The sequence below is a fragment of the Lonchura striata genome, chromosome 1 (assembly GCF_046129695.1).
Source record: "Lonchura striata isolate bLonStr1 chromosome 1, bLonStr1.mat, whole genome shotgun sequence".
Lineage (NCBI taxonomy): Eukaryota > Metazoa > Chordata > Aves > Passeriformes > Estrildidae > Lonchura > Lonchura striata.
In genome coordinates this window covers 2374612-2397686 of record NC_134603.1, presented here as the reverse complement: position 1 = coordinate 2397686, position 23075 = coordinate 2374612, and the positions used below count along the sequence as shown (strand labels likewise).

The window sequence follows — 23075 nt, the reverse complement described above, 5'->3', positions numbered from 1 at the left end:
AAGGACAGCAACAGGGAGGAGATGGATTTGCTGCTCACAACTGGGAAGGATGTAGAGGTGAAGCACCCAAAAGCTGCTCGAGAGGGTGAGGGACCCTCGTGCTGGGTACCAATATTGGGATTTTCCATAAAAGAGTTCCTAATCCCTGGAGCAAGGAAACACACACACGTCCCATCTCAGGTAACATCAGGAGCAAGTTTATTCAGGTCTGGCACTTACAGAACTCGGAAGGACAAGGTACACGGCATTGGTTTTCCAGAAAAGTCAGCCCAGGATCAGAAGAAACGAGACTATTTTATAAAAAGAGACTGCAGCTGCGAGGGGCCAGGAACGTGTCTCCCTTTGGATCCTGCATTCCTGCCACCCATGTGCTGGAGCAGACCTGGTGGTGCTTGGGGTGAATCTGTTCTCAGCGAGTCCCAGCCTGGTTTAATTTAGAAATTATGGGGGTGGGGGGGAGGAATTATTAATAGGTAGAAAAAAGCAGAAACCCTTCCAAAATCATCCACCTTGGCCAAGGAGGAGCGAGAGTGCAGCGGGAGACGTCCACAGGAGGAGGAGAACAGCTCGGCCAAACCGCCCAGCTCTCCAACGCTTGGAAGAGCAAAAAAAGTCTGGGAAACAATCACCTTGGAAGCCTGCTGAGAAGTAGAGGATCTCCTTGCAGACAGCAACAGAGAAGATATTGGCTAACGAGACCCGTGGGAGGCGGCTCTTCCTCAGGCAGCCCCATCACTGGCGAGCCTGGAGGACGTAGATGAAGCTGATGAGAATTCCCAAGGCCAGGATGGCGTAGCTGGCTCGGACGCTGCTGGAGCCGCTGATGTTGCAGAGGAAGGAGTCGCAGCAGTAGACGGAGGCGGCCGCAATTCCCAGGTTGATCCCAGCGCTGGGGCAGATGGGAGAGCATCCCTTCGAGATGGACTGGCCGGATTTGCCGCCTGGATTTGGAAAGGAAGGAAAAGAGGCAGGTTTGGAACGGGTTTGTTTTTTTTTTTTTGGGTTTCTGATTGCCTGCTCTGCAAAGGAATTAAGAGCGCTGGAAAAGCCGGGGCGGTGCAGGCGGCACAGGGAGGATGAAGTGTCCCAGAGAGGATGAAGTGGATCTCAGAGACAGGAATCCCAGCCAGCCCATCTTATCAAGGATCACCTGTGATAAGCTCACACAAACACCCCAGAGACTGCACAACGCCCCAGGGACGCCCCTTTGGATCGGTCAATGTTCAACCGACACGGCTCCTGCCAGGAATCCCAAAAATCCCTCTTGAGCTTCACTCTGGGGCTCCTCAAGGGAGACACTTGGGAGGCGAGTCTGCATTTCCAGAGAGGCACAGCCCACATTAAGAGGCAGGAAAGAGGAAACCATTAGCACTGGGCTGCAAAGGGAAGTTTATAAACACTCCCGGTCTCTGTTTGTGCACATCTGACCCACCCACGTTGCAGACTCAGGTATGAAATTCCCCCTCCTCCTGCCAGGGAGAGCCAGCATGGGCTCTGGTTCCTGCAAAGGCTCCAGGAGATCTGCCAGAGCATCCTGCCTCCCTCGGAGCAGCGGCTGGGAAGGAAAGAACCCCCCAAATCTCTCCAGGCACTCAGGAAGGAAACCCGCAACCCTCCCTTCCCGCCTCGTCCACAGAAAGTGAAGCAAAGGTGGGACTCGGGGACAAAGAACCCAAACACGAGGCAAAAAATCAGCGGGAACAGCAACCCTGGAGCTTCCCACACAGGCAGCCTGCAGCATCCTGCAAGCTTTCACTTATTCATCAGCAAACTCCCCGCCCCCAGCCTGAAATTCCCCCCGGACTCGCGGGCATCGGTGCAGGCACGTGGGCTTTAACGTGACTCCTCCTGGCAGCGCGTCCCTCCTCAGAATTCCCGTGGGATGGTCGGACACTCAGTTGCTAAGCAGAACTTTCCCCTTTTTTTCTTTTTTTTTTTGCCAGAAGGAGGCAAAACCTCACCGTAGCTCAGTGGGTGACCCGGGAGAGGAGCCAGGAGGGGCAGGAGGAGGTGCTGTCACCACTCACCGAGTCCCACTCCGACGTACGTCGTCACACAGTGGTTTTCATTCTCCCCACATTTGACAGGCGTCAGGCAGGCCCAGTTGGAGGAGGCATCCGAGCAGGAAAAGCAGACGAGCGTGTGGGCTGCAAGAGAAAGGCAAACCTCATTTAGGGGCTGGTGGGAAGATGTCCTCACTTGGAGGTCCCCACCTCTGTCCCACGGGACGTCTCGCGTCTGCCCACAGCCACACTTGCTGTTTCGGTTTTATCAGCCTGCAATATGGGATTTTTTTTTTTTTTTTCCCCAAAAAAAATCGGCCAAGCAAAGGGTTCAAGCCTCAGAGAGGTATTTCAAGCTCTTATCAGCTAAAGCTGATACAACCACAGCCTGGTACTTTCTGTCACTGCCCTGTTTGCACTAAGAATGTGTCCGAGCTACAGCTGCCAACTTTAAACCAAACTCCAGAGGCGAATTTTTGAGGTTTGGGCTTGTTCAGCTCAGCCACCACATGGTGTTAGAACTGTTAGAATGATTTTTAGGTCCCTTCCAAGCAAAACCATTCTGATTTTATGATTCTGTGACACTGATGGGAAATGCTCAGGTGTGACCACGAGTTCCAATTTTCCATGACCCGGTTTTGGGCATCACGATCAGGCCATGCTTGAGCTGGAGCACATGGTGGAAATGATTTTTCAGCTGCAGAAAGCTCAAGACCTGCAAGGCCAGCAGGTCCCCTAAAATTATAGAACTGTGGAATCATTTCAGGAAAAGACCTCCAAGATCTCTGAATCCAATTATTAACCCAGCACTGCCAAATTCCACCACTAAACCAAGTCTTTAGGCAACACAGCTGCACCATTTCTTCAACATTTCCAGAAATGGTGATCCCACCACCATTTCAAAATCTGACCAGTGAAGAAATTTTTCCTCATTTCCAAACTAAACCTCCCCTGGAGCAACTTGAGGCCATTTAAGGCTTATCCTACAGCAGCAGGATGGAATAGCTGGCTCCCATCCCTCATCCCTCACAGAGAGGAATGATTGGAAAACAGGATTTGGGGTGGGAAATGGTTGTGGAGACAGCCTGGACCAGAGACTCAGCAAGGCCACGGCCACTTTGATCTCTGTATTTTACATACAAGAGCATCACATCCACGCTGCAGTTGTTGACCTACATATGCTGACAGATCTGTTCCCAATCTTCCACGGACTCGGGATTTTGGAGCTCCCAGGCAGCCCTTCCACAAGGCACAGCCTTTCCCTTTGTGTATTTATGGGATGCAAAACAGAGCGGGGGCTGATTGAGGGTGGGAAGTGTGAGGCAGCCCCGTCCCTGCTCCCACCTCCTTCAGCCCCACCACAAACGGATTGTCAAAAATCACGGAATGGTTTGGGCTGGAAGGATCATTCAGCCATGGATAGAGATACTTTCCACCACCCCAGGGTGCTCCCAGCCCCATCCAACCTGGGGACACTTCCTTGGACACTTCCAGGGATGAGGCAGCCACAGCTTCTCTGGGAAACCTGAGCCAGGGTCTCCCCACCCTCACAGGGAAGAATTCCTTCCCAATATCCAACCTAAACCCAAACTTAAACTCTTTCAGCTTGAAGCCATTCCTGCTTGTTCTCGCCCTGTAAAAAAAAATCCCTCTCCAGCTTTCTTGTAGACCCCTTTGGAATATTTTCCTAAGGAAGTGAAGCGGGGGAAGCCCTGGGAGAGCTCTCTTGAGGCACAGCAGTTACTGACATGGATAGTTTAAAGAATTATTATTTGGACAAATATTGCTCAGCATCTGTCCCACTCTGCCATAGGACTGCTCTCCTCATTCCTGTTTCTGTCAGGAAAATAAAAGGCTTCTGCAAGAATGAGGGAAAAAAAAAACAATTGCTCTCAGAGGAATGACTTTTGAGCAGCCACAGCTGAGGACAGGAAACAAAATATAATCTCAGAGAAACAGATTAAAGTGGGTTAGTGGGAGATCCTGGATGTCACAGCAGAGCAGCCAAATCTCTGCTATGGAGTGGAAACCAAGACCACCCCCCCACCCAAGCAGGAATTTCCTGGACTGGCTCACGCCTCCTTCAAGAATCGTAACTCTGGACACGGTTCCTAAACAAACCCGGGTTACCTGAGCACACCAACGCAGCCACCGCAACCACAGCACCGGGATTAAAGGGCCACCAGCTGAGTCAAAACCTCGCGGAGAGATTCCTCAGTGGATCTCTGCGTTTAGGGACCAGCCACTGGGTCACCGGGCTGGCCACAACTCCATGTGGGAGCTCGGAGTGAAGCCCAGTTCAGTTCTCAGGTGACCTGTCCCAAACTCTTTACCTCACAACCACCCCGAGGAGGCAAATTGACTCATCCCAGGAATCTTCAGCGATCAGGAATGAAGTGGATTACAGCCTTCCTGTGGGCATTCTGGCAGGACAGATGTCCCCATATGCATTTGCTCACTGCGCTGAAGGCATGAGTGGTGCAATGCTGTTCATTAAAGGCTCCAGGAACAAACACACCAGAAATCTTTGGACATGACATAAAAGTGCTGTTGGGCATGAAATTCTCTGCCACGTGACTCAATCCCTGCTCCTTCCACTGCATGTCCTACCTGTCCCCATGTTTTTCATTGGCACACCTACCCATTACCCCTTGTCACAACAGGAAAAAAAAAAAAAATCCTTCCAGGAGAGGCAGAGTTTAAGAAAGGAAATATTCAGACACTTTCTCACTTTCTGCCCCAAAAAAAAAAAACACCCACTGCAGAGTTATGAGAGCACAAACAGGCTGAGTGGTTTAGACAAAAGGCACAAGAGGGGTGGCAGAATTAATTTCATGCAGCTGTAGACTGAGCAAAGAGTTGGAGCTCAAGGTTACAAGAAAGGAAAAAAGGGAGAAAAAAAAAATCACAAGACTGCACAATGCAGAAGAGAAGCTTTGTTTTCACCAGTGGAAGAATTCATGTTTATTTGTTTGCTGCTCGGGTGCCCAGAGGAACAAAGAGCTCCCAAAACAGAGCGGGGCTTTTGGGGGAATTCCTACAGATTACGGTTGAATAATTGTTGCAAAGACAGGGGGGGGAAAAAGGCCTTTAAAAGCCCACTTTGGAGCTCGTTAGCACCAGGAAAATGCTTCGGCAGTTTTTCCATTCAGCCCCGATGTTGCTTTTCCATTCTCTTAGGCAAAATCCTTATCAAGATCCAGAGGCAAGGTCTTTGAGCAGGAGGTAAAGCTCTTCTGCGAAATCCCCCCCAAAATATGCTTGGAAGTGTTTGGGGGTAAAATCACCTGCAGCAAACCCTTTTGCCTGGATAAAAACTTACTTTTAAAGCTGAAAGGGTTGTGTTGTTTTTTTTCGGGGGGTGAAACCCTTCATCGCCTTGGCCTTGCCCGCTGGAACTGAGCACAAGCCAGCTGGGCTCTGCCCGATTCCCAGCGCTTCAATCGCCAGTTGCTTCCCGGATCCCACTGGGAAGGGGAATTGGAAAGGGCAGCAAACAGCCGGTTTCCATCTCAGCGGTGCCCTCAGAAAAGAAGAAGGAGCCCTGTTTGCCGAGCAGGGGCTGGGAGAGCCCAGAACTCTCCCGTTTGCCTCTTTGTTTGGCTTCTCCAAGCAGCGACATATGGGAACAATACGCGGCTTCCACGGCCCCAAGGAGTTTGGATAGTGAGGAATGGAGTCGATGGGGAAGGAGGGGATGGCAGGACCTGCGACTTGGGCAACTTGGCAGTTTGAACACGCAGCAACAGGAACCGCGTTCTCCCCAGGCTCGGCGGCTGCCCCAGGATGCGCCACCCAGGGCATTGTCCCTTAGGGGTCACCGCGCTCCGCAGGCGGCCCCGAAGGATGCTCGGAGGGGGCAGCAGGAGCCAGAATCACGAGTGGCTCTGCCCTGACTTTGCTCCATCAGCCATTGCCGGGGCTGGGCTGCCTCTCCCCACCACCCCCCTTCCTCTCGGCCGCATCTCAGCCCATCCCAGCGCCGTTATCCCGGCTGGCTGCGCCGAAAAAGGGGGAGCGGAGCCGGCCCTGCTCTTTGTTCCAGCTGCAACTGGGAAAAGCTCCAGGATACCCACCCGCACAGCAGGAGATGCTCACCTTTTCATACAGGCGGGGCAGCCCTGAAGTTCCTGCTTCAGGAGGGACATTGCTGCGAGGCAAGACACCCCCGCATCCCGCTCCGAAACACAGCGCGGCTCAGCGCTGTGCCCCCAACCCCTTTTACACCCTCATATCCCCTACAAACCTCCAACTTCCACAGCCTACCCTGCCACACGCATCACTCCCCCAGCCCCCAATTTGCTCTCTAACGCAGGGCTGAAGAAGGACCGGGGGACCCGCGGGGCAGGCGATGGTGGCGGGAGCATCCTTTCCCTTACCTCTCTCCACGCACAGCACCGCGGCCAGCACAGCGAGCAGGAGCGCCTTCATGGTGCGGGCGATGTGGCCGGAGAGATGCGCAGGGCGGCTGAAAGAGCTCGGGGCTGGCGGCAGGGCCGGGCGCCGGGGGCGGGGAAAGGGCGGCGGCTCCGCCCCGCGGGCCGGGCCCGGCCCCCGCGCCGCCTCCCCCCTCCGCCTCCCCGGCCACGCCTGGTTTCGTTTACCCGCTAGGGAGAACCGCGGCCGGGCAAGGGGCGCTGGGAAAGAAGGTGTGGGCATGGCAGCGGCTGGCCGAGGGGGAACGGAGCCAGCTTTCCCCTAGCCGTGCCTCAAGAGGCTTTTTCCAGCCCCCTCTCAGATCCCCTCTGTTTCCCTGAAGGAGGAGGCGGGATTAGGGGGCTGCCTCTATGCTGGACCCCACTCATCCAAGTCCAATCCTTCCAACTCAGCTTGTTCTGGGATTCCGTGATTCTCTGACTCCCTCTACCCACAGGACCTGCTGATTTCCTGCCTCCCTTCCCTCCTCCGTGCATCTCCTCTCACAGATCCTCTGAGCGCACACACATCGTCCTCCACACATTCCAAACCACCCTGTACTCACACTTTCCCTGTATCCAGGGCTCCCTGCATGGATCCCCCTGCATTTAACACCCTCTTTGGGTCTGACCCCTCTGCACGCACAGCCCCCACTCACGATCCAAGCACATAAAGAACCAACTCTCCCATCTGTTGACCAGAGCCTAAATTGGATTAGACATACAGGATTGGGAAGCTTGAAGAGCCCAGCAGCTGGAGTGCCATGGGACAGCTTGGGCTGTTTGGCAGGATGAGTCTTCAGACTGTAAATAAGTCCCCTGATGTTGGGAGTGTCCCAAATTCAGTAGGTCCTATGGAAATAGCTAAATCCTCTAGGAAATGAGCTGCAGGAGGGGCAGCGGGGGAGGGCCCCTGTGGAACTGGCTGTCAAGAAAGCCTGGGAATGGAGGATAAGGCTGGTGAGCCAGCAGGAAACAAGCAGGCTTGACAAACTCTGTGCCACAGATGGGTTTAATTCTGCAGAGTCAGCATTTCTTGGCGAATGCATCTGTCAGGAGAAATTCCGGCTCCTGTCTTGTTGGAGGCATTCAGAGCACTCTGCTTGGGAAGCAAACCCATGCCTGCAAACCCCTGTTTCCCTTTTCTTTCCTGTGGCTCAGTTTTATTTGTCACTGCCAGGTATTCTAGCAGGAACTGACTTCCGAGCAGTTTCTGTGGTCTCACATCTTCCACTGGAACAGACGGCCGGGACAAACCAAATACTAAAAAAATGGGAAGTTTCAGTTTTGTGGTAACTTGAGAAAATGTAATTCAGACACATTTACAAAATCCCTGCCGAGGAAGTAGATTTTGGTTGGATTTTGGGAAGAAATTCTTCCCTGTGAGGGTGGAGAGGCCCTAGCAGAGGCTGCCCAGAGAAGCTGTGGCTGCCCCATCCCTGGAAGTGTTTCAGGCCAGGTTGGATGGGGTTTGGAGCACCCTGGGATAGTGGAAGATGTCCCTGCCTATGGCAGGAACTGGATGATCTTTAAGATCTTTTCCAACACAGATTTGGGATTTTATGTTACACTCTCCTCATCCCCAAGATCTACAGCTTCCAGGATTTCTCCCACACTTACATTTGACCTTATCAGCCCCATTTTTTTTTTCCTGGAGAGGGTATGCCTGCTGATAAGAAGGAAACAGGGAGGACCTAAGAGTCACAGAGGTCACAACCCAGCACGGGATCTGGAGTCATCCCGATTCTGCTGGAATGGCTGGGCGGGGACAGCACTAATGACAGGATGCTTGTAGAAGGAAGAGGTGACCAGAACCACCAGGGACCAGTTTTCTGTGGTGGGAATTACACCAGGTAAAGAAGGAAGCCCTTCTGAGAACTCGATGATCCTTTTGGGTCCCTTCCAACTCAGGATATTTTATATCCCATGGCCTAAGCTCATCTCCCACCTCCTCCCAAAGGCTGTTGTGTGGGACAGACAGCAGAGTTCAACACAGCAAACTCTGCTGGCAGAGATTTCTGTTCTAGTCCAGCCCACAAAACACTGTCCTGAGTGCTCCAGGCTCTTCTTGCAAGTTTAGAGGTCGTTGGAGGACTTTATTGAACCACTGGCTTAGTATTGTTAGTGCAAGGCCAAAAAATATTTCTTCACAAAAAGGGTGAAGCAAGAGAGGCAGCAGGGGTAGAGTCCAGCACCAGGAATGTGGGCTGTGCTGGGGAAAGGTGGGGACAGCTACCAAAACACACTTGAGGGAGAAGAAGATAAGGAAGTGGCTGGATCAGAAGGCAAACTGGTGTTGGGGTAAATACTTCATGGTTGTGGCATGCTGGGGAGGAATGGGTACAGTTAAAATCAGGAAATGATGAGTGAGACAGGTCCCTTCATGGGTTGGGGCAGCAGGGATGGTGCAGAAATTAAAGCTAGACTAACTAGGCCTGCAAGGGTTTGATGTTGAACAGGCACTAGACCAGATAAAGCTTGTAAATGAGGGTCAGCAAAAGCTTGTTCAGCTTCTGGGGAGCCAGGTGGGACAAGGGAGAGGTTCCTTCCCCACCACGATTCTGTTTCAGAGTTTGTGTGAGACTTCCTGGGCCTGGCTGCACACGTGAGGCACCAAAACCTCAGAGGAATTTGCAAATGAGATGTTTCCCTTGTTGGTGGAGCAGAACTGCTCAAACAGCTTTCCTCCGATGACCCAGGAAGGGGACAGAGACCTTTTTATTTCCAGTAATTGCATCATGCTCTGGAGCTGGGAATTGTTCAGATTTTTTCCAGAGGGGGTTGGAACTACTCTGTGACAGAATCCAATCTCACCTGCCAAAAGGTGGAGAATCATTTTGGCAGAGGGCTGGGAGGACGTGAGGGAGCAGGAACCCAGCATCTCCATCCTTGCTGCTTCCTCTCATCCCCAGAATTCTCTTTGCCCAGAGCACTTTGCCACAACATAATCTGGGCATGAAGGTCCTCCTTGCCCAGGTGCTGGCACAGCCCCACTCAATTCCACTCCAGGGAATGCTGGAGCTGGAATTCCATCCCTGGAATTCCTGTTCCCACCACCCTGCTGCACCGGGCTGAATGGGAGGCCCGACTCCATATCCCAGCCCTTCCTCCTCATCCCACCCCGCGTGTTCCTCCTCCTGAAGTCCCTCCTGATCTCTTTGGACCAAAGTTGCCCAGGAGACCCTCAGGATCATATTTGGAGCATCCAAGGATGCTCTGGACATAGATTTTCCACAGGCAAACCAAGCTGCAGGTTATCTTTTGCTGTCGATGGTGCCAAACAGGTCACTGTCCTCTACCACCTCTATTGCATCCTCTGAGGAAAAACCTGGGACTTTTCTCAGGAAGCTACTGAGATCCCTAAAAATTCCTGAAATAAAGGTGCCCAACCAAGTCTTTGGGCCACACCATTTATTATATTCTTTATTGATAAAGGAATAAAACCTTCATCTGCCCCCTCCAGCCACAGCCTGCTGTCGGAATCTGGCTGTCAGGTTGACGAACTTTCACTTCTGGCTGACATCCACATTTCCTTTTCCCTTCTCTCCCCGAGCCTGAGGTGAAAGTGGATCGCTGCCTGGTGATGCTCAGCTGGTGTTGGAATTCTCACACTTCCTCCTTCCAAAGTCTGCGTGACTCACCCTCAGCCGTGCTTGTTTTTAACTTTCGACAGGAAAACTCTTTAAAGAGCTTGTTTCTCTGGCAAAAATTTTAATTTCCCCGAGCAATCTCAGCAGGGCCCTCCCCAGACTGTGCCCATGGCTCCAGGAACCCCGTTAAGCTCAAGATTAACCCTTTAGGCCCTGTAAGTGTCCCCGTCTCCAGCCACGTCCTGGATGACCTCGGCCGTGTGCTGGGGTTTGTCTCCATCTGTTTCTGGCCTCAGGTGGTGACTTCTGGAGTTGGAATTGCTGATCCTTTTCGTGAAAAATGCCAACCACTTGGTTTTTTTAAAAATTTTAAAAGTTTAATAATAATAAAATGGTTACAAATATAGTAATATAATTAAAGTAATAAAGTTTAGAGTTAGGATAATTACAAGACAATAAAAGGCAAAGAATTACGGCCGGCCGGATGCTCTCAGACATTAAGTTGTGAAAAGCATGTCTTGTGAACAAAGGAATTACCCTTAAAACAATACCCTTGTTGCATATTTATACATTCTTCATGGTGATGCATACATTTTATTTTAAAAAATATACTCTGTCCGTTGTATGTCAACTGTTTCCTTTAATCCCCTGGCATCTTCGAGTCTGAGTAAGGCCTGAAGAAATTAATTTCTTCTGATAAGAAGCCATAAATTCCTCTCCTTTAGAAGATGTAGGTGTTCCCCAAAGCAAGTATCTCACCCTAAAAAAATGAAGAAAAAAAACTTCCCCCCCCACATATAGAGTCTCTATTTTATTTTTTTTTTCATTAACTACTAAAGTCTTCATTTTAACTACAACAAATCAATATAACATAATACATACAGTAACTATCTGCATAGAGCTATATAATATGCATTTTTCACACTTTTGCTCTTCCAACTCAGGATATTTCATTATTCTCTTCTCCAACATTAATCCTTAACTATATAAGGATTATACAGTTACTACATAAAGATTATATAGTTATAAGGACTGTATAAGTATATAGTGTTTATCCCTGTCTCCAGGCCTAATTCCATCTCCTGGGTGAACTCTGGACCCATTTTATAGCTTTTTTTCCCCAATCCTGGCCTTTTTTTTTTTTTTTTTTGTGCTATCAGAGGTTCTGGACCACCTGAAAAATTTCCTGGGCACCTCCTCTCCCTGGAGCCTCATCTCCAGGTTTTTTTTTGGAGGAGGAAGGGAAGAGGCTTTTCAGTCCTTTCCCTTATTCCTTCCACCAAAAAAATTCACTTTACAGACAAGGAATTCACGAGGCTTCAGGGAGGCAGCACAAAAATATGCTGAAGCTGTAGGCAAGGTGATAGACTTATGGAGGTTTGTAGTGGAAATGTTAAAATTGGTGTAAAAAATGGGAATGGGAATGTTCCTGGGTGTGGAAGAACCAGAACCAGCAAAGCAAAGGGTAAAAAGAGAGGCATTTACTGAGTGCTGTGGAGCACCGTGCCTGTGCTCATTCAAAAGTAGAAAAAGAACAAGCTGACCTTGGATAGGAAACTCCAGAGGACTAAGAGCAGGGTGGGAGCCATAAAACACCCAGATAAAGTAAACAAAAGGGCTGACATATTCAGGATTTCACCTAAAAGGGGAGAAACGAAAGAGAAAGTGAGCAGAGACAGCATTCTCTCTCCAAAAGCTTAAAAAACAAGTCCAAATTTGGGGTTTTTTTGCTCTGCCTTTCACCTTTTACCTTCACCTCGTGCTCAACCTTAAAGGCACAAGGAGAGTTGCGGGACTTTCATTTTTTTGGCTGCTGGTGGCACAGAAGTGATGCGGGCCAGCTGATCTGGGCACACCCACACTGGTGCTTGTGATCCAGTGAAATCCCCAAGGAAGCGTGTGAAAGGCAAAATCCACTTTCTCCAAGATTTTTGTATTATCAAGTATAAAATCTCTCTTCTCCCCAAAGATCTCGCAGGGACTTTTATTCCTCCGGTTTCCTGTGACTGCAGAAGGGAGTTTCTCATTCCCAAGAGCAGTGTCTGCTCGTTATCTAATTGCTGATTAACATCTAATTTTGCGTCCTGGAGCTGCAGGCAGGTCCCAGGTGAGCTGCTGTGAGCACTGGGCACAGAGCCAGGTCCTGCTCCTGCCTCTCCTGGACCAAGGAAAATGGAACCCCTGGCACCCCCGATTCTTTGTGTGGAATTTAAGGACTTGCCTGATAAGGAATCAGCAGGAAAACAGTAAAACCATCATTCCTGTGCAGAGCTCTCTCCTCCTTCTGCCTCAGCACTGCTTTAATGTTGACTGAAATCCTGGGACCCCTGGAGCCGAACTCCTTTGGAGTGAAAATTCCTGCGTGGAGGTTCTTTCCACATCACTGGAAGAGCTTTGGGTCACTTCTGCTGTTCAGTCTTTGTCTTGGAGCAACCTGATCTCGTGGAAGGTGTCCCTGCTCGTGGCCAGAGTGGTTGGAATGAGATCTTTTAGGTCCCTTCCCACCCAAAACATTCCATGATTCTGTGATAAAGCAAAGCCCAACCCCGAGCACCCCAATTCTGCTCTGGTGGAGGGAACGAGATCCATGTGGGAATGGCAGAAAGGTGACAGACAGAGGCAGGAATGGGAATGACCAGGAATGAGTTCACTCAGCCCCAGTGGAGACACAAAGGAGACGCTGAGACCGAAGTTTCTCCATGCTTTGATGAATCCTAATTATGGTACTAAAGCTGCTGCTCCTGGAGGCAGTTTTCCAGCTCTTCACCCTACTTTAGATGCCAGGAATTCCTTCTGATCCTATCTAAAATCCTCTTTGCTGCTGCCATCAACCCCAACACAAAAAGTGGGAAGAACAAAGCAGCCTGAGCCTTCCATTTGGAGGATCTGGAACGTTCTCATCCCGTCACACACCAGTTCACACTTCCCAGTGCAATGTGTAAGATTTTTCCATGGAGTGCAGAATTCCAGCAGGGCTTTATTTCACATTTTTTCTCAAAGTTTGACACGCGTTACATTTGTGATCCAGCACACCTTCTTTTCCTGCCAGATTGCTGCAAGGGAGATTCCCTCATCCCGTATTTGTGCCGCATTAACTGGAGAGCTTTTTGTGCTTGTCCTTCCCAAATTACACCCTCTTTTCTCAACCTACCACTTAAATTTACTGGAATCACCCAGAATTCTCCTGCTTGCAGATTCTCTCAGCTCGTCACCCATGAGCTCAGTGAATTTATTGTCTAATACATCATCCAAACCAGCAATTAAAACTTTGCATCATCGCAGAGCCAAGAGGAGCCTTTTAATGGATCGTTCCAGCCTGACAGCAAATTGTTGGCTGTGAGTTGCTCATGATTTCAGCCCGACTGGCTTTCCTTGGTTTTGCTTTCTGAGCCCATCTCGTGACACTGTGCCAAAATCTTTATTAAGGCTGAGCTGTGTGACAGGTACCACTTTTACCCTCACAGATTTTTTGCTATCTTGTCACAGGGAGGGATATCACCCACCTATCATAAAATCCTTGCTGATCATCCCTCCCTCCTTGATAGCCCCTACACCATTAATTGATTATCTATTTCAGAGCTTTTTTTTCCCACTCTGGGTTGGCTGCTCTGTGTGTCCCTAGAGAGTTCCCTATGCCCTTTATAATAATGGGTTATTTCCACATTTCTTCATGGAAAGGCTTTGGAGGTGGCACTCTCTGGTCTGGTTGACAAGGTGAGGGTTGGTCACAGGTTGGACTCAATGATCTTGGAGGTCTTTTCCAGCCTTAATGAGTCTGTGATTTGTTGCTACCCAGTCTCCCAAAACACCCAGATTTCCCTGCTGCAAAGGAACAGGAGCAGGAGAAACAGGCTGGGTTTGGTAGCTGTGATGTATTTCTTTTCCAAGTTTTCCTGGACACCACTTTGGCTGACAACCCTCACTGATTTGCATATTTATGTAGAAAACACTAATTTTATTCACTTTTGATGTGTTAATTAGTTCATCTCATTAATGTCTGTGGCAGCAAAGTGGTTCTTGCTGTTGTGTTTGATGTGGTTGTGTCTCCACACCTGTTTTCCCTCTTACTCCACACGTGGAAGCACAAACACAACTCCTGACTCTGCAAGTGCAGCTCAAAGCTGTGGGATTGGAAAAACAAATCCTACACTGAGGCTCCAAGAATCACCTGGAATTCTTCTCCCAGACAGCTCAGCCTGCAGAGCACCAGCACCCAAACCTCACGCTGGAAAAGGGAAATGGGACTGATTCAACCCATGGGGAAAAAAAAAGGAGATTTAGGTTTTGCCTAAAGCTGGGCCACAAAAGCCTTGATCTTCTACCTACGCCTTCCTCCAGCCCAGGGAAGGGAGGAACCAGTGTGGAAAAGGAGCTGTGACTTCATAATCAGCCCATTCCTCACCTCCAATCAAGAAGAAGAATTTTAAATTGTCTCTCTTCCTTCTTTATTTGAAATACTTCCAGCGATTTCCCACTCAGAGGATCAGCGCTGACAAAGTCAGAATTCCCACCTCCAGATTTACTTTTCCGTGACCTTCAGCACCCATAACCGGGAGCTTTCAGTCCAGGAACTAGGTGGGTGGACAAGACAATGAGTAAATCCTTTTGAACACAACCCCTTCACCTCCAAAGAATCAGGCAGGATAATCCTGGCTACTTCAGCTGTTTCGGCATCCAGAAATTTCAGGAAGAGACAATTTGTAGACAGTTCTAGGAAACCACTCTCATTTGACCTTCTGGCAGCACTTAAACTGCTGTGGTGAAAAGTGGGGGAAGAGCTGGCAGTAAGGGTCTGCAAAAGATCAGGATAAAGTTTGTTCTCCCTCCTGAACTGTGTCCATCCTGGTTCCCCTCACCCTCACTGGATTTATTCAACCCTCCACTTGTTCCTTCCCCTCCATATGGTCTCCCCACCAAGATTTTGCTTTCTCGTGTCCAGCAAAAATGGTTGAGATAAAAATTGCTCCTTCTACTTCCTCGTTCTCCTGCCAATATGACAGGTGGTAAAACAGTAACAGCTTTGGCCTGAGCCCAACTTTCTCGGAGTTTTTTGAAAGCACCTGAGGTCCTTCAGGGAAAACTGTGCAGGGTATGGAGGGCTTGCTCCTGGAGGACTTGCTCCTGGAATTGGGATGCAGCACAGCCACCACAGCCCCACCAGTGCCTGCCCTGAGCAGCTGGACATCTCTTCCTTCTTTTTGCTCTTCCTCTTCTCCATCCTAATTTTCCTTCCCTTTCGAAGTTGTGTTTGGTGAGAGAAAATTATCAGCAGGTTCTGCTGTTGATTTGGGTTTTTGACAGCTGTCATCTCCAGGCACAGCTCAGTGGGGTGTTGGTGTCCTCTTGTCCCTGCCCACCACTGCAGTGTCACCTCCTTCTTTCCCTTCATTTCCTCTCCATCCATTAAACAAAATACTTAAAACCAGTCACCAGATCCAGAGCCCACAGCACAAAACCTGAAGTTGATGTGGAATATTTCATCCTGGAAAACCAGTGGCTCTGAAATCCAGGCACTGCGAAATGCCTCATAAATCTACATGTGCGACCAAAACCCAGCAGAGCTCCAGGGGAGTGCTTCAGAGAAAGCAAAGATCTCATTTAACCATCAAACACAACAAAAAAACCCCGACACCCTTCAATTGTTTGGAGCAGCTCTGGTTTCTCCCAGGACACAGCTGAGCGAGGGATGCTGCCAGCTTTTCCTTTTCTCTCTCTTTTTTTTTTTTTTTTTTTTTTTTTTTTTTTTTTTTTTTGTTGTTGTTGTTGTTGTTTTCTGTGTGTTTTCCAGGAATGGGAGCTTGCAGCTGGGGCTGTGACCCCAAGAAGCTCTGAGCTGTTTGTGTGAGTCCCTGGCTAGCTGCCCTTCTTCTTCTCTGTGACACTCCCCAGGCCTCCGACAGAGCTTTTCTGTCTCCCCTCAGCTGCAGCTCCCGCGGGGACAGGAGGGAGCAGAGAGCGTGGAGGGCAAAACCAAACAAAGCTCAACACAATCCATGGTTTCTCTGCCAGGAACGTGGGTCTGTGGAAAGCCTCTCACAGCCTCTGAATGGCAGGGATTGGTGACAGCTGTGTGAGGTTGTTTTGGCCCTGGGAATAAAAAAAAAAAAGAGGGGAATAGATATGGGGATGCCTTTTTCCAGCTGGATGAGGTCCATGAGGAGGCAGTGTGAGAGCAGCTCCCAGCTCAGCAGGCTGCCCCCCATTCCTTCCCTTCTCTCTCTCACCTTTCCACTGCCTTTCCTCTCTCAGCCACATATTTCCTTCCCTGCCTTTCCCTCTTTTGTCTGATGAGAGAAGCTCATTTCAAAATGGGAATGGGAGGAAAGACCCTGAGGAGCCAGAAATTGCTCCCCAGCAAGGCTGGAGAAGTGTCCACAGCACTGCCACAAATCAGCTTTACTTCCAGCTGCTTGTTTGTAAACAGATGTTTGATAACCTTGCTCACTGTGAACAAATTCACCGATCATCCCCTTTGCTGACACAACTGTGGAGCCATTCCCTGTGTTTCTGGCAGGTGGGGTGTTATTCCTTGCAGAGCTTTGAAAGTGAGAGACAAAACTATGCCTTCAAGGATCTGCTCGGAGCAATAATGATTTGAAGCTTGAACATGTCAAAAAGGCCATTTTCTGTATGTTTTCTTAGGTGAGTTGGATGTCTGGGGACACTTTGGATTCAAGCAGGCTCAGGAAATCAATGGGAGTTCAGCACCTGACTTATCCAGGCTCTCTCAAAAATCCCAGGGGGAAGCTCAACCACAAAACACAAATCTTTGAGAGTGGAAAATTATCCTAGAACAACACTTTTATTTCAGCCGTCACGGGGAGCTCTGCCAAACCCATCACAATCCGTATGCAAAGATGTAAGTGAGGCCGGCCAGGACACCCAGGGACATCACTCCCTGGCTGCTTTGCCTGCTGCTGACTCCATTCACGTTGCACAGGGGTTTCTCACAGCAGGAAACATTCTGGGAGCTTTGGGGTTGTTGCTGACCTGTTGCTGGACACGTTGGAGAGCACATCTTGGAGATGACGTATTTAGGCTTGTTGGGCTCTAGTGCAGGGAAAAAAAAAGTGGGGGAGAAAAGGGGAAAAAGGGGGATGAAAAATAATTGTTTAAGTATTTTTGTGGTTAAATCTGTTTTGGTGAGTAAAGGAAGGCCAGGCACTAATCCTCAAGGCAAATTTCATGGAATTAATCACAGAATCATAGAATGGCTTGGGTTGGAAGGGACCTTAAAAATCATCCATGGGCTGATGTGAGAAATGGATTTGTAATGAGTTGTATACTTGTATACTTCACTGTGTACAACAAATGACGAACACCATCAAAAAAGTGTTTACAATCCAAAAAACGGGACGAGATGTGAGAAATGAATTTGTAATGAATTCTCAAAACTAACTGAAAGCTCACACAGCCTTGTACATGTGTATGCAAACACCGAGATGAGGTGTGCTGACTTAGGAAGGCCATGGGACACAGATGACATTGTTGAGAAAAAGATTGAGCTAGGAACAAGTTACAACAGGTTTCAAAATATGGGCTTGTAAAAAAAAACCAAAAAAACCCAGGTATTCTAGGGAATTAGAACTGTGAAAGATGCATTGCAGCAGGACCACGTGGGGTAAAAATATAAGTGATTGATGTTAAAAGTAACAGCAGCATTGTGTGGCAAAAGCTAATAGGCTAGAAAACATTTATAAAGTATTGTAACCAAGAAGTGTGTTGGCTTCTCTTAGAATGGCGCTGAGTTTTACATCTCTAATGTCTCACCCTCCTACGAGGCTGATAATGGAATAAAGTCTTTTAAAATGCCTCTCAGTTGCCCTGTTTCTATAAAAGTCAGGAATAATCCAACAGGCAGGGACACCTCCCACCAGACTACGTTGCTCAGAGCCCCATCCAGCCTGGCCTTGGACATTTCCAGGGATGGGCAGCCACAGTGCCATAGGATCCTAGAATTGTTAAGGCTGGAAAAGGCCTTTAAGATCATCAAGTCCAACCAGGACTTCTCTAGGCTCCACATTTTTAAATTTTGTCAATCCTAACTTGGAATTAGCACCTGTGGCTCTCAGCTCCAGCTGCCTGAAGTGATGCTCAGGCTGGGTTATTCCCACTGGGATGGTTTTTCCTACAGCAGAAACACAGGGGGAATGTTCTGCAGGACCTGAGATATGGGACAAGAGCACGTGAAGGTCTTTGAGGGCACAGAGCCCCCAGGACAGACCTGAAGGGTTGTGCTTGGCACAGGGAGTCAGCCACGGTGAGGTTTGGCCAAAACATGTCTCAAAACAGTTCTGGGAGTGAAACACGCACAGCTCCAGGTGGGAATTCACTCCCTGGTGCTGCTCTGTGTGTCCTCATCATTTCCCCAATTTCCAGCAGGAGCATCAAGTGTGTCTGGACACTGCAGCAGCCACAAGATCAGTGTCTCCTAAAAGTTGGTCACCAAGGCCTGCTGTTCCCGTACTGGGATGAAATCCCATTCCTGGGGCTGCTCTCCTACAAAACAAACAAGGTGTTGTTCCCAAACCTACTTGTCGCAACGTCCTTCCGGATGGTCACACAGTGTTTGTCCTCCTCGGCACACATGGAAATGGTCAAACAGTCCTTGTTGGACTCCTGTTCTTGGCAGGTGTAGCACATGAATGGATAAACTAGGGGGGGAAAAACAGGAAAAAACACATTACAAGGTTTAAAAACCACAAAAGTTCCAGTGCAGAGATCTCCATTTCCCTCGTTACAGCCTGAGGAATGTTTCTGTGGGAATGACCAGCGGCTTTCTTTATCCCCTGACCCATGGCAGCAGCGCTAAATCCCTCTCTGTCTCCTCTGGCTCAGGCTGAGAAGTGTTATCGATCTGTTTGCAATCCCTGGGAGCAGGAGATGTGAGTAGAATTCAAGGATTTGGGAGCTTTTATGAAGGAGATTATTGCTGAGCCACAGCAGCTCGGTCCTGAGGGCTCGGCCATGGGAATTGCCAATTACTGCTCAGGGTTTCTCCTGGGCAAGGCTTGGCAGGGAGAATTTAAAGATTTCCGTAGCGCTTCGAGGTGGACAATGCCCAGTGTCCTACTTCTCTTTCATCTGGCTCAGAGACTGCTGTCACATCTCTTTTTTTTGTGCTTGAACGTCACTGAACTGGCCTAACCTCAGTTGCAGGAGGTCTGGTGAGTGCCCTCAGATGCTCTATCAAACTCCTGGTTTTAACATAAAATCGGGAACAGATGGAAAATCTTAACCAAAAGTTTAGTTTAAGTGCTAAAGGCAGATTTGGTGAGATAATTCCTACATCTGCAGCAGTGGCAGATGATTGGCAGGAAGGTCACGCAGCGATGAGTTGTGTTTCCTGCCGAGAATGTCTGTGCCTGCCCTCAAAACCAGAATGTGGTAGGCCAGACCTCTGGAAAGTAGGAAATAAGAGGAAGTGATGCCTTGTGAAGGCTGACCTAGAACAGACTAGACAGAGCTAAAGAATAAAGTAGGGATTTATTAAAAGGCCTGAATGGATGCCCCAGAACTACACCCAAGATGAACCCAAAATGGTCACAAAATGCACGACCAGTCATGGGGTCTCTCACTTTGATAAGTTCTGATCCATTAGCATATTGGAGTTAATTGTCCAGTTACAGATTTAGCCCATGAAGTCCCATCCTTCTTGTTTTTCTCTCTTCAGTCCACCTTTGTTTATGCTTCTAGACCTGAGATTTGGATCATTTATCCTTCATCCCCAGCTAGAGAATGAATTGGTTTTTTCTCCCTGCTCCATGAAGAGAGCTCACCATCCCCTAACATGAAGCTCAGACTCGCACACTAAAGCAGCCCAGAATCTGAAAAATATAAAAGCTGAAACCTGAGACATCATGATGAGGAGCAAAAACAGAGTCTGGGTGATAAAACACCCTAAAAATACATGCAGAGCACTCCCCAGTGGGGCAGATGGAAAGGTTTAATAGTGGTGGTTGAGTTCAGAGCTCGTGAAATCACCCAGAGCAGACTGTGGGGTTTTGTGATTGAGTTCTTTTAAAAACAAAGCTTATTTTTTGAGGGGAAACAAAGCCAAATGCTGGCTGAGTTCCTGCTATGTCTGGGGCCAGTCTGTCACTTTGGAAAGGGCAAAAACAACTAAAGGACATGTCCCTGTGAGCACACTTTTACCCGATAAGAAGTTGGCAGTGAGAAAGTAGAAGGACAGCAGAGGTCACACCATAAAATGAGAAGTTTCTGATAGAAAGGAAGGAAAAAATTCCCCAACTGTTGATCTTGTGCCACTTTTTTTGCATCATTCTCCTCTACAAGAAGTTGAATTATTGAATTTTCATGTGCTGAGTAGAGGAGATTCGAGGAGGTTTTACGGAGTTTTTGGCACAGCTTTGGATGATGTCCTCGAGCAAGCCCAGGAAACATGAGCTGCTAAAAATTCCAGGGAATGGGTGCAAAGCCAGGCATGAAAACACCTTCAGAGGGTATTTTCCCCAGGAATATTTGTCAAACCAACTAGAGCAGTGGAAGGAATTCTTCCCTGTGTGGGTGCTGAGGCTCTGGCACAGGTTTCCCAGGGATGGCTGCCCCATCCCTGGAAGTGTCCAAGCCAGGTTGGAGAGGGCTTGGAGCATCCTGAGATAATGAGAGGTGTCCCTGACCACGGGAGAGGGTGGGATGAGATGATTTTGAAGCTCCCTTTCAACCCAAACCATCCCATGGCTTTAAGTGATTTTGACAAATGGATGCAATAAAAGAGTGAAAAAGGAGTGTGGATGCAATTAAGTAAAGAGAAATAAATTACAATAGATAAAACTTAGACACTTGAATATAGGGTGACAAATAATTGCTTCAGTTACGATTCAGAACCACAGTGACAACAGCAGGAGTCAACAGTGTCGCATTCCAGCCACGGAAACTGGCGTCACCCAAGGGGACACGGGCAGAAATGTCATGTGCAAGATACACAAAGTGGCCTTTCCACCCTGGCAGGGCCTCAGCTGGAGCCCCATGCCCAAATCTCTCCGCAGCGCTTCCAAAAATTCAGAGCATTTGGAGAGGGACCAGAGGAGAGGGAGGAGAGAAGGTCAGAGATTATGGAAATGTGACCCTGTCAAAAAGGTTGGAAGGGTTTGGTTTGTCTGTAGACAATGAGAATATGCTGAGGAAAGCCGCAGGAATCTTCCTCGTGCAAGAAAAAAAGATGCAGCAAAGAAGAAAGTAATAAAATATTTTATGTGTCCCGTGGTGGAAATATGGGAGAATAGAACAAAAACAGAGGCTAAGAGATATTAAAACTAAATTCATAAAGCAATGGGAGTCTCTGAGCAATTCCAGGCTGTGGAATCTTCCTTGCTGGAAACTTTCAGGGACACCTTAAGCAAATATCTGCCTGGTCTTGTCCAACACTTCAGCGAGGACTTGATGATCTTAGAGGTCTTTTGCACCCTTAATGTGATCCTGTGAAAAGGATCAAGACCTTTTATGATTTTTGCTGGACTCAAAATTCACAAAACACTGAGATTAGGGGTTGAAAAGGTGATAGACCCTCTTTGGTCGGCTGAGAGATCGAGAGTTTTGACCAAAATTTGGTCACTAGGGTCTCAGATGAGACCCAGGATACCTGAGAATGATCAAATGCCAGTTTCCACATTTTCCTTTGTCCCAGTTTTAGGCCAGAAAGATCCAATCTCTTATTCTGGATCTGGGCTGCGCCACAGAAAGGTGCTGTGTAAAAGCCTGTCCTTAAATCCACTGGGAATCTGCTGCCAAATCAAATGCCAGCAGTAAGGAATCCCACCATGAACCTGTGATCCTGGACCTCTGTGAGCTTTCCAATTCATCCTGGGTCACGCTGAGAACGTTGCCTTTGAAAATTCTCCTCTTCTGTTCACGTTGCTTCAATCAGGAATTGTGGGCACTAAATCAATTTTTTTTAAAATAATTGAACAGTCCTTTTCCCACACCCCAAACTGGCCAAAGGTCCTGCTCTTCCAGGCACGCTGGAGAACCATTCCAAAGGATGTAGGAGTAGGGGGTTGATACATCAGTGATAATTGATTCATTAGATGCCTCTTTCTCAACCAGATTCGTATCATGGTTTCTGGGAAACCATCAGGTGTGGGGGAAATTTTGGCACTCTGGTCATCATTCCCACACGCCAGGAGCGATGGAGCAACGTGTATGTCTCACTCCCAGAAGGAGGACAGCACTCAGCCTTCCCTTTTGGAGCGGGATGCCTTTCACATGAAAAGTTCTGTCACCTCTGCTGCTGATTTAATCTACAAAAATTCCCAGTGTTGCATTTCCTCGGAAGACACGTGGCAAACCACTACAAGGGAGAAAGCAGCAGGACAGAAAAGTCTCTAAAATACTCAAACCCAGAAATTATTAAGGAAAAAAAACCCATTTTGTTATGCTTTCTATCACTTCCAGCTTGCCTCCTTTTGGAAGATCCCAAGGACCACAGTGTGGATTTAACCTGGCATCCAACACCACCAGAGCTCCAGCTCTGGAAAGGAGAATCAATTCACCAGATTCTCACTTCTGCATCAAAATCACTGATTGAGGTGCAAAAGGACCTTGGTGACACCACCACAACACTGCAAAGTTGGTGACAGCCCTCTGGAGTTTTGCCACCAGGAAAACTGTCACCACCTTCCCCCCAATCCTTGTCTCAAGTAGGAGCAGCACGAGAGGCTCACCTTGTTCCACACAGAGCACAGCAGCCAGCAAGGTGACAAGAGGAGCCCTCATCTCCAGCAGATCCTCCCAGCAGGTCTGGGAAGCTGTTTGGAGGGAAGGTTTTATACCCCAGCCCAAGAGCAGCAGTTTTACAGGTTCCAGGTGGACATGAAATCAACCCGAGGGTGTGGAGTGTTCATGTGGGAGTTTTCCACACCAGAGCCCTTGGAACGGGCTGGCACCTTGGGGAAAAGCCCTTTCAGCCACACATTTCTTGCTCTTCCGGTCGTGTGAGTGATGGGAAGTCAGGATCTGCTCTCTCCTCCTCTGAATTTCTTCCTTCCCTTCCTTCCAGAGCCACTGCTCTGATGAAAGCAGAGCCCGGAGGCACGGGAAGATTGTCC

The 23075-nt window shown here is 48.7% G+C and overlaps 2 protein-coding genes across 2 annotated transcripts; both read right to left on the bottom strand.

Annotated features, from left to right (window-relative positions):
• Positions 1-176: 176 nt before the first annotated feature.
• Positions 177-6517, bottom strand: LOC110475170 (lymphocyte antigen 6E). The gene is made up of 3 exons (XM_021539102.2): positions 6383-6517; positions 2028-2147; positions 177-941 (listed from the first exon to the last, which is right to left on the bottom strand). The coding sequence occupies exons 1-3, from the start codon at positions 6432-6434 to the stop codon at positions 733-735; spliced, it is 381 nt and encodes a 126-aa protein (XP_021394777.1). The 5' UTR covers positions 6435-6517; the 3' UTR covers positions 177-732.
• Positions 6518-16846: 10329 nt separating this feature from the next.
• On the bottom strand, positions 16847-22743 carry LOC116183336 (lymphocyte antigen 6E-like). The gene is made up of 3 exons (XM_031504189.2): positions 22692-22743; positions 18543-18662; positions 16847-17058 (listed from the first exon to the last, which is right to left on the bottom strand). The coding sequence occupies exons 1-3, from the start codon at positions 22741-22743 to the stop codon at positions 16847-16849; spliced, it is 384 nt and encodes a 127-aa protein (XP_031360049.2).
• Positions 22744-23075: the final 332 nt, after the last annotated feature.

Coding starts and splice junctions, on each gene's coding strand:
- LOC110475170 (XM_021539102.2), bottom strand. CDS start 6,434: ATGAAGGCGCTCCTGCTCGCTGTGCTGGCCGCGGTGCTGTGCGTGGAG. Junction 2,148..6,382: donor GGTGCTGTGCGTGGAGAGAG/GTAAGGGAAAGG, acceptor TTTCTCTTGCAG/CCCACACGCTCGTCTGCTTT. Junction 942..2,027: donor GTACGTCGGAGTGGGACTCG/GTGAGTGGTGAC, acceptor TTCCAAATCCAG/GCGGCAAATCCGGCCAGTCC.
- LOC116183336 (XM_031504189.2), bottom strand. CDS start 22,743: ATGAGGGCTCCTCTTGTCACCTTGCTGGCTGCTGTGCTCTGTGTGGAA. Junction 18,663..22,691: donor TGTGCTCTGTGTGGAACAAG/GTGAGCCTCTCG, acceptor TTCCCCCCCTAG/TTTATCCATTCATGTGCTAC. Junction 17,059..18,542: donor CCGGAAGGACGTTGCGACAA/GTAGGTTTGGGA, acceptor TCCCTGCACTAG/AGCCCAACAAGCCTAAATAC.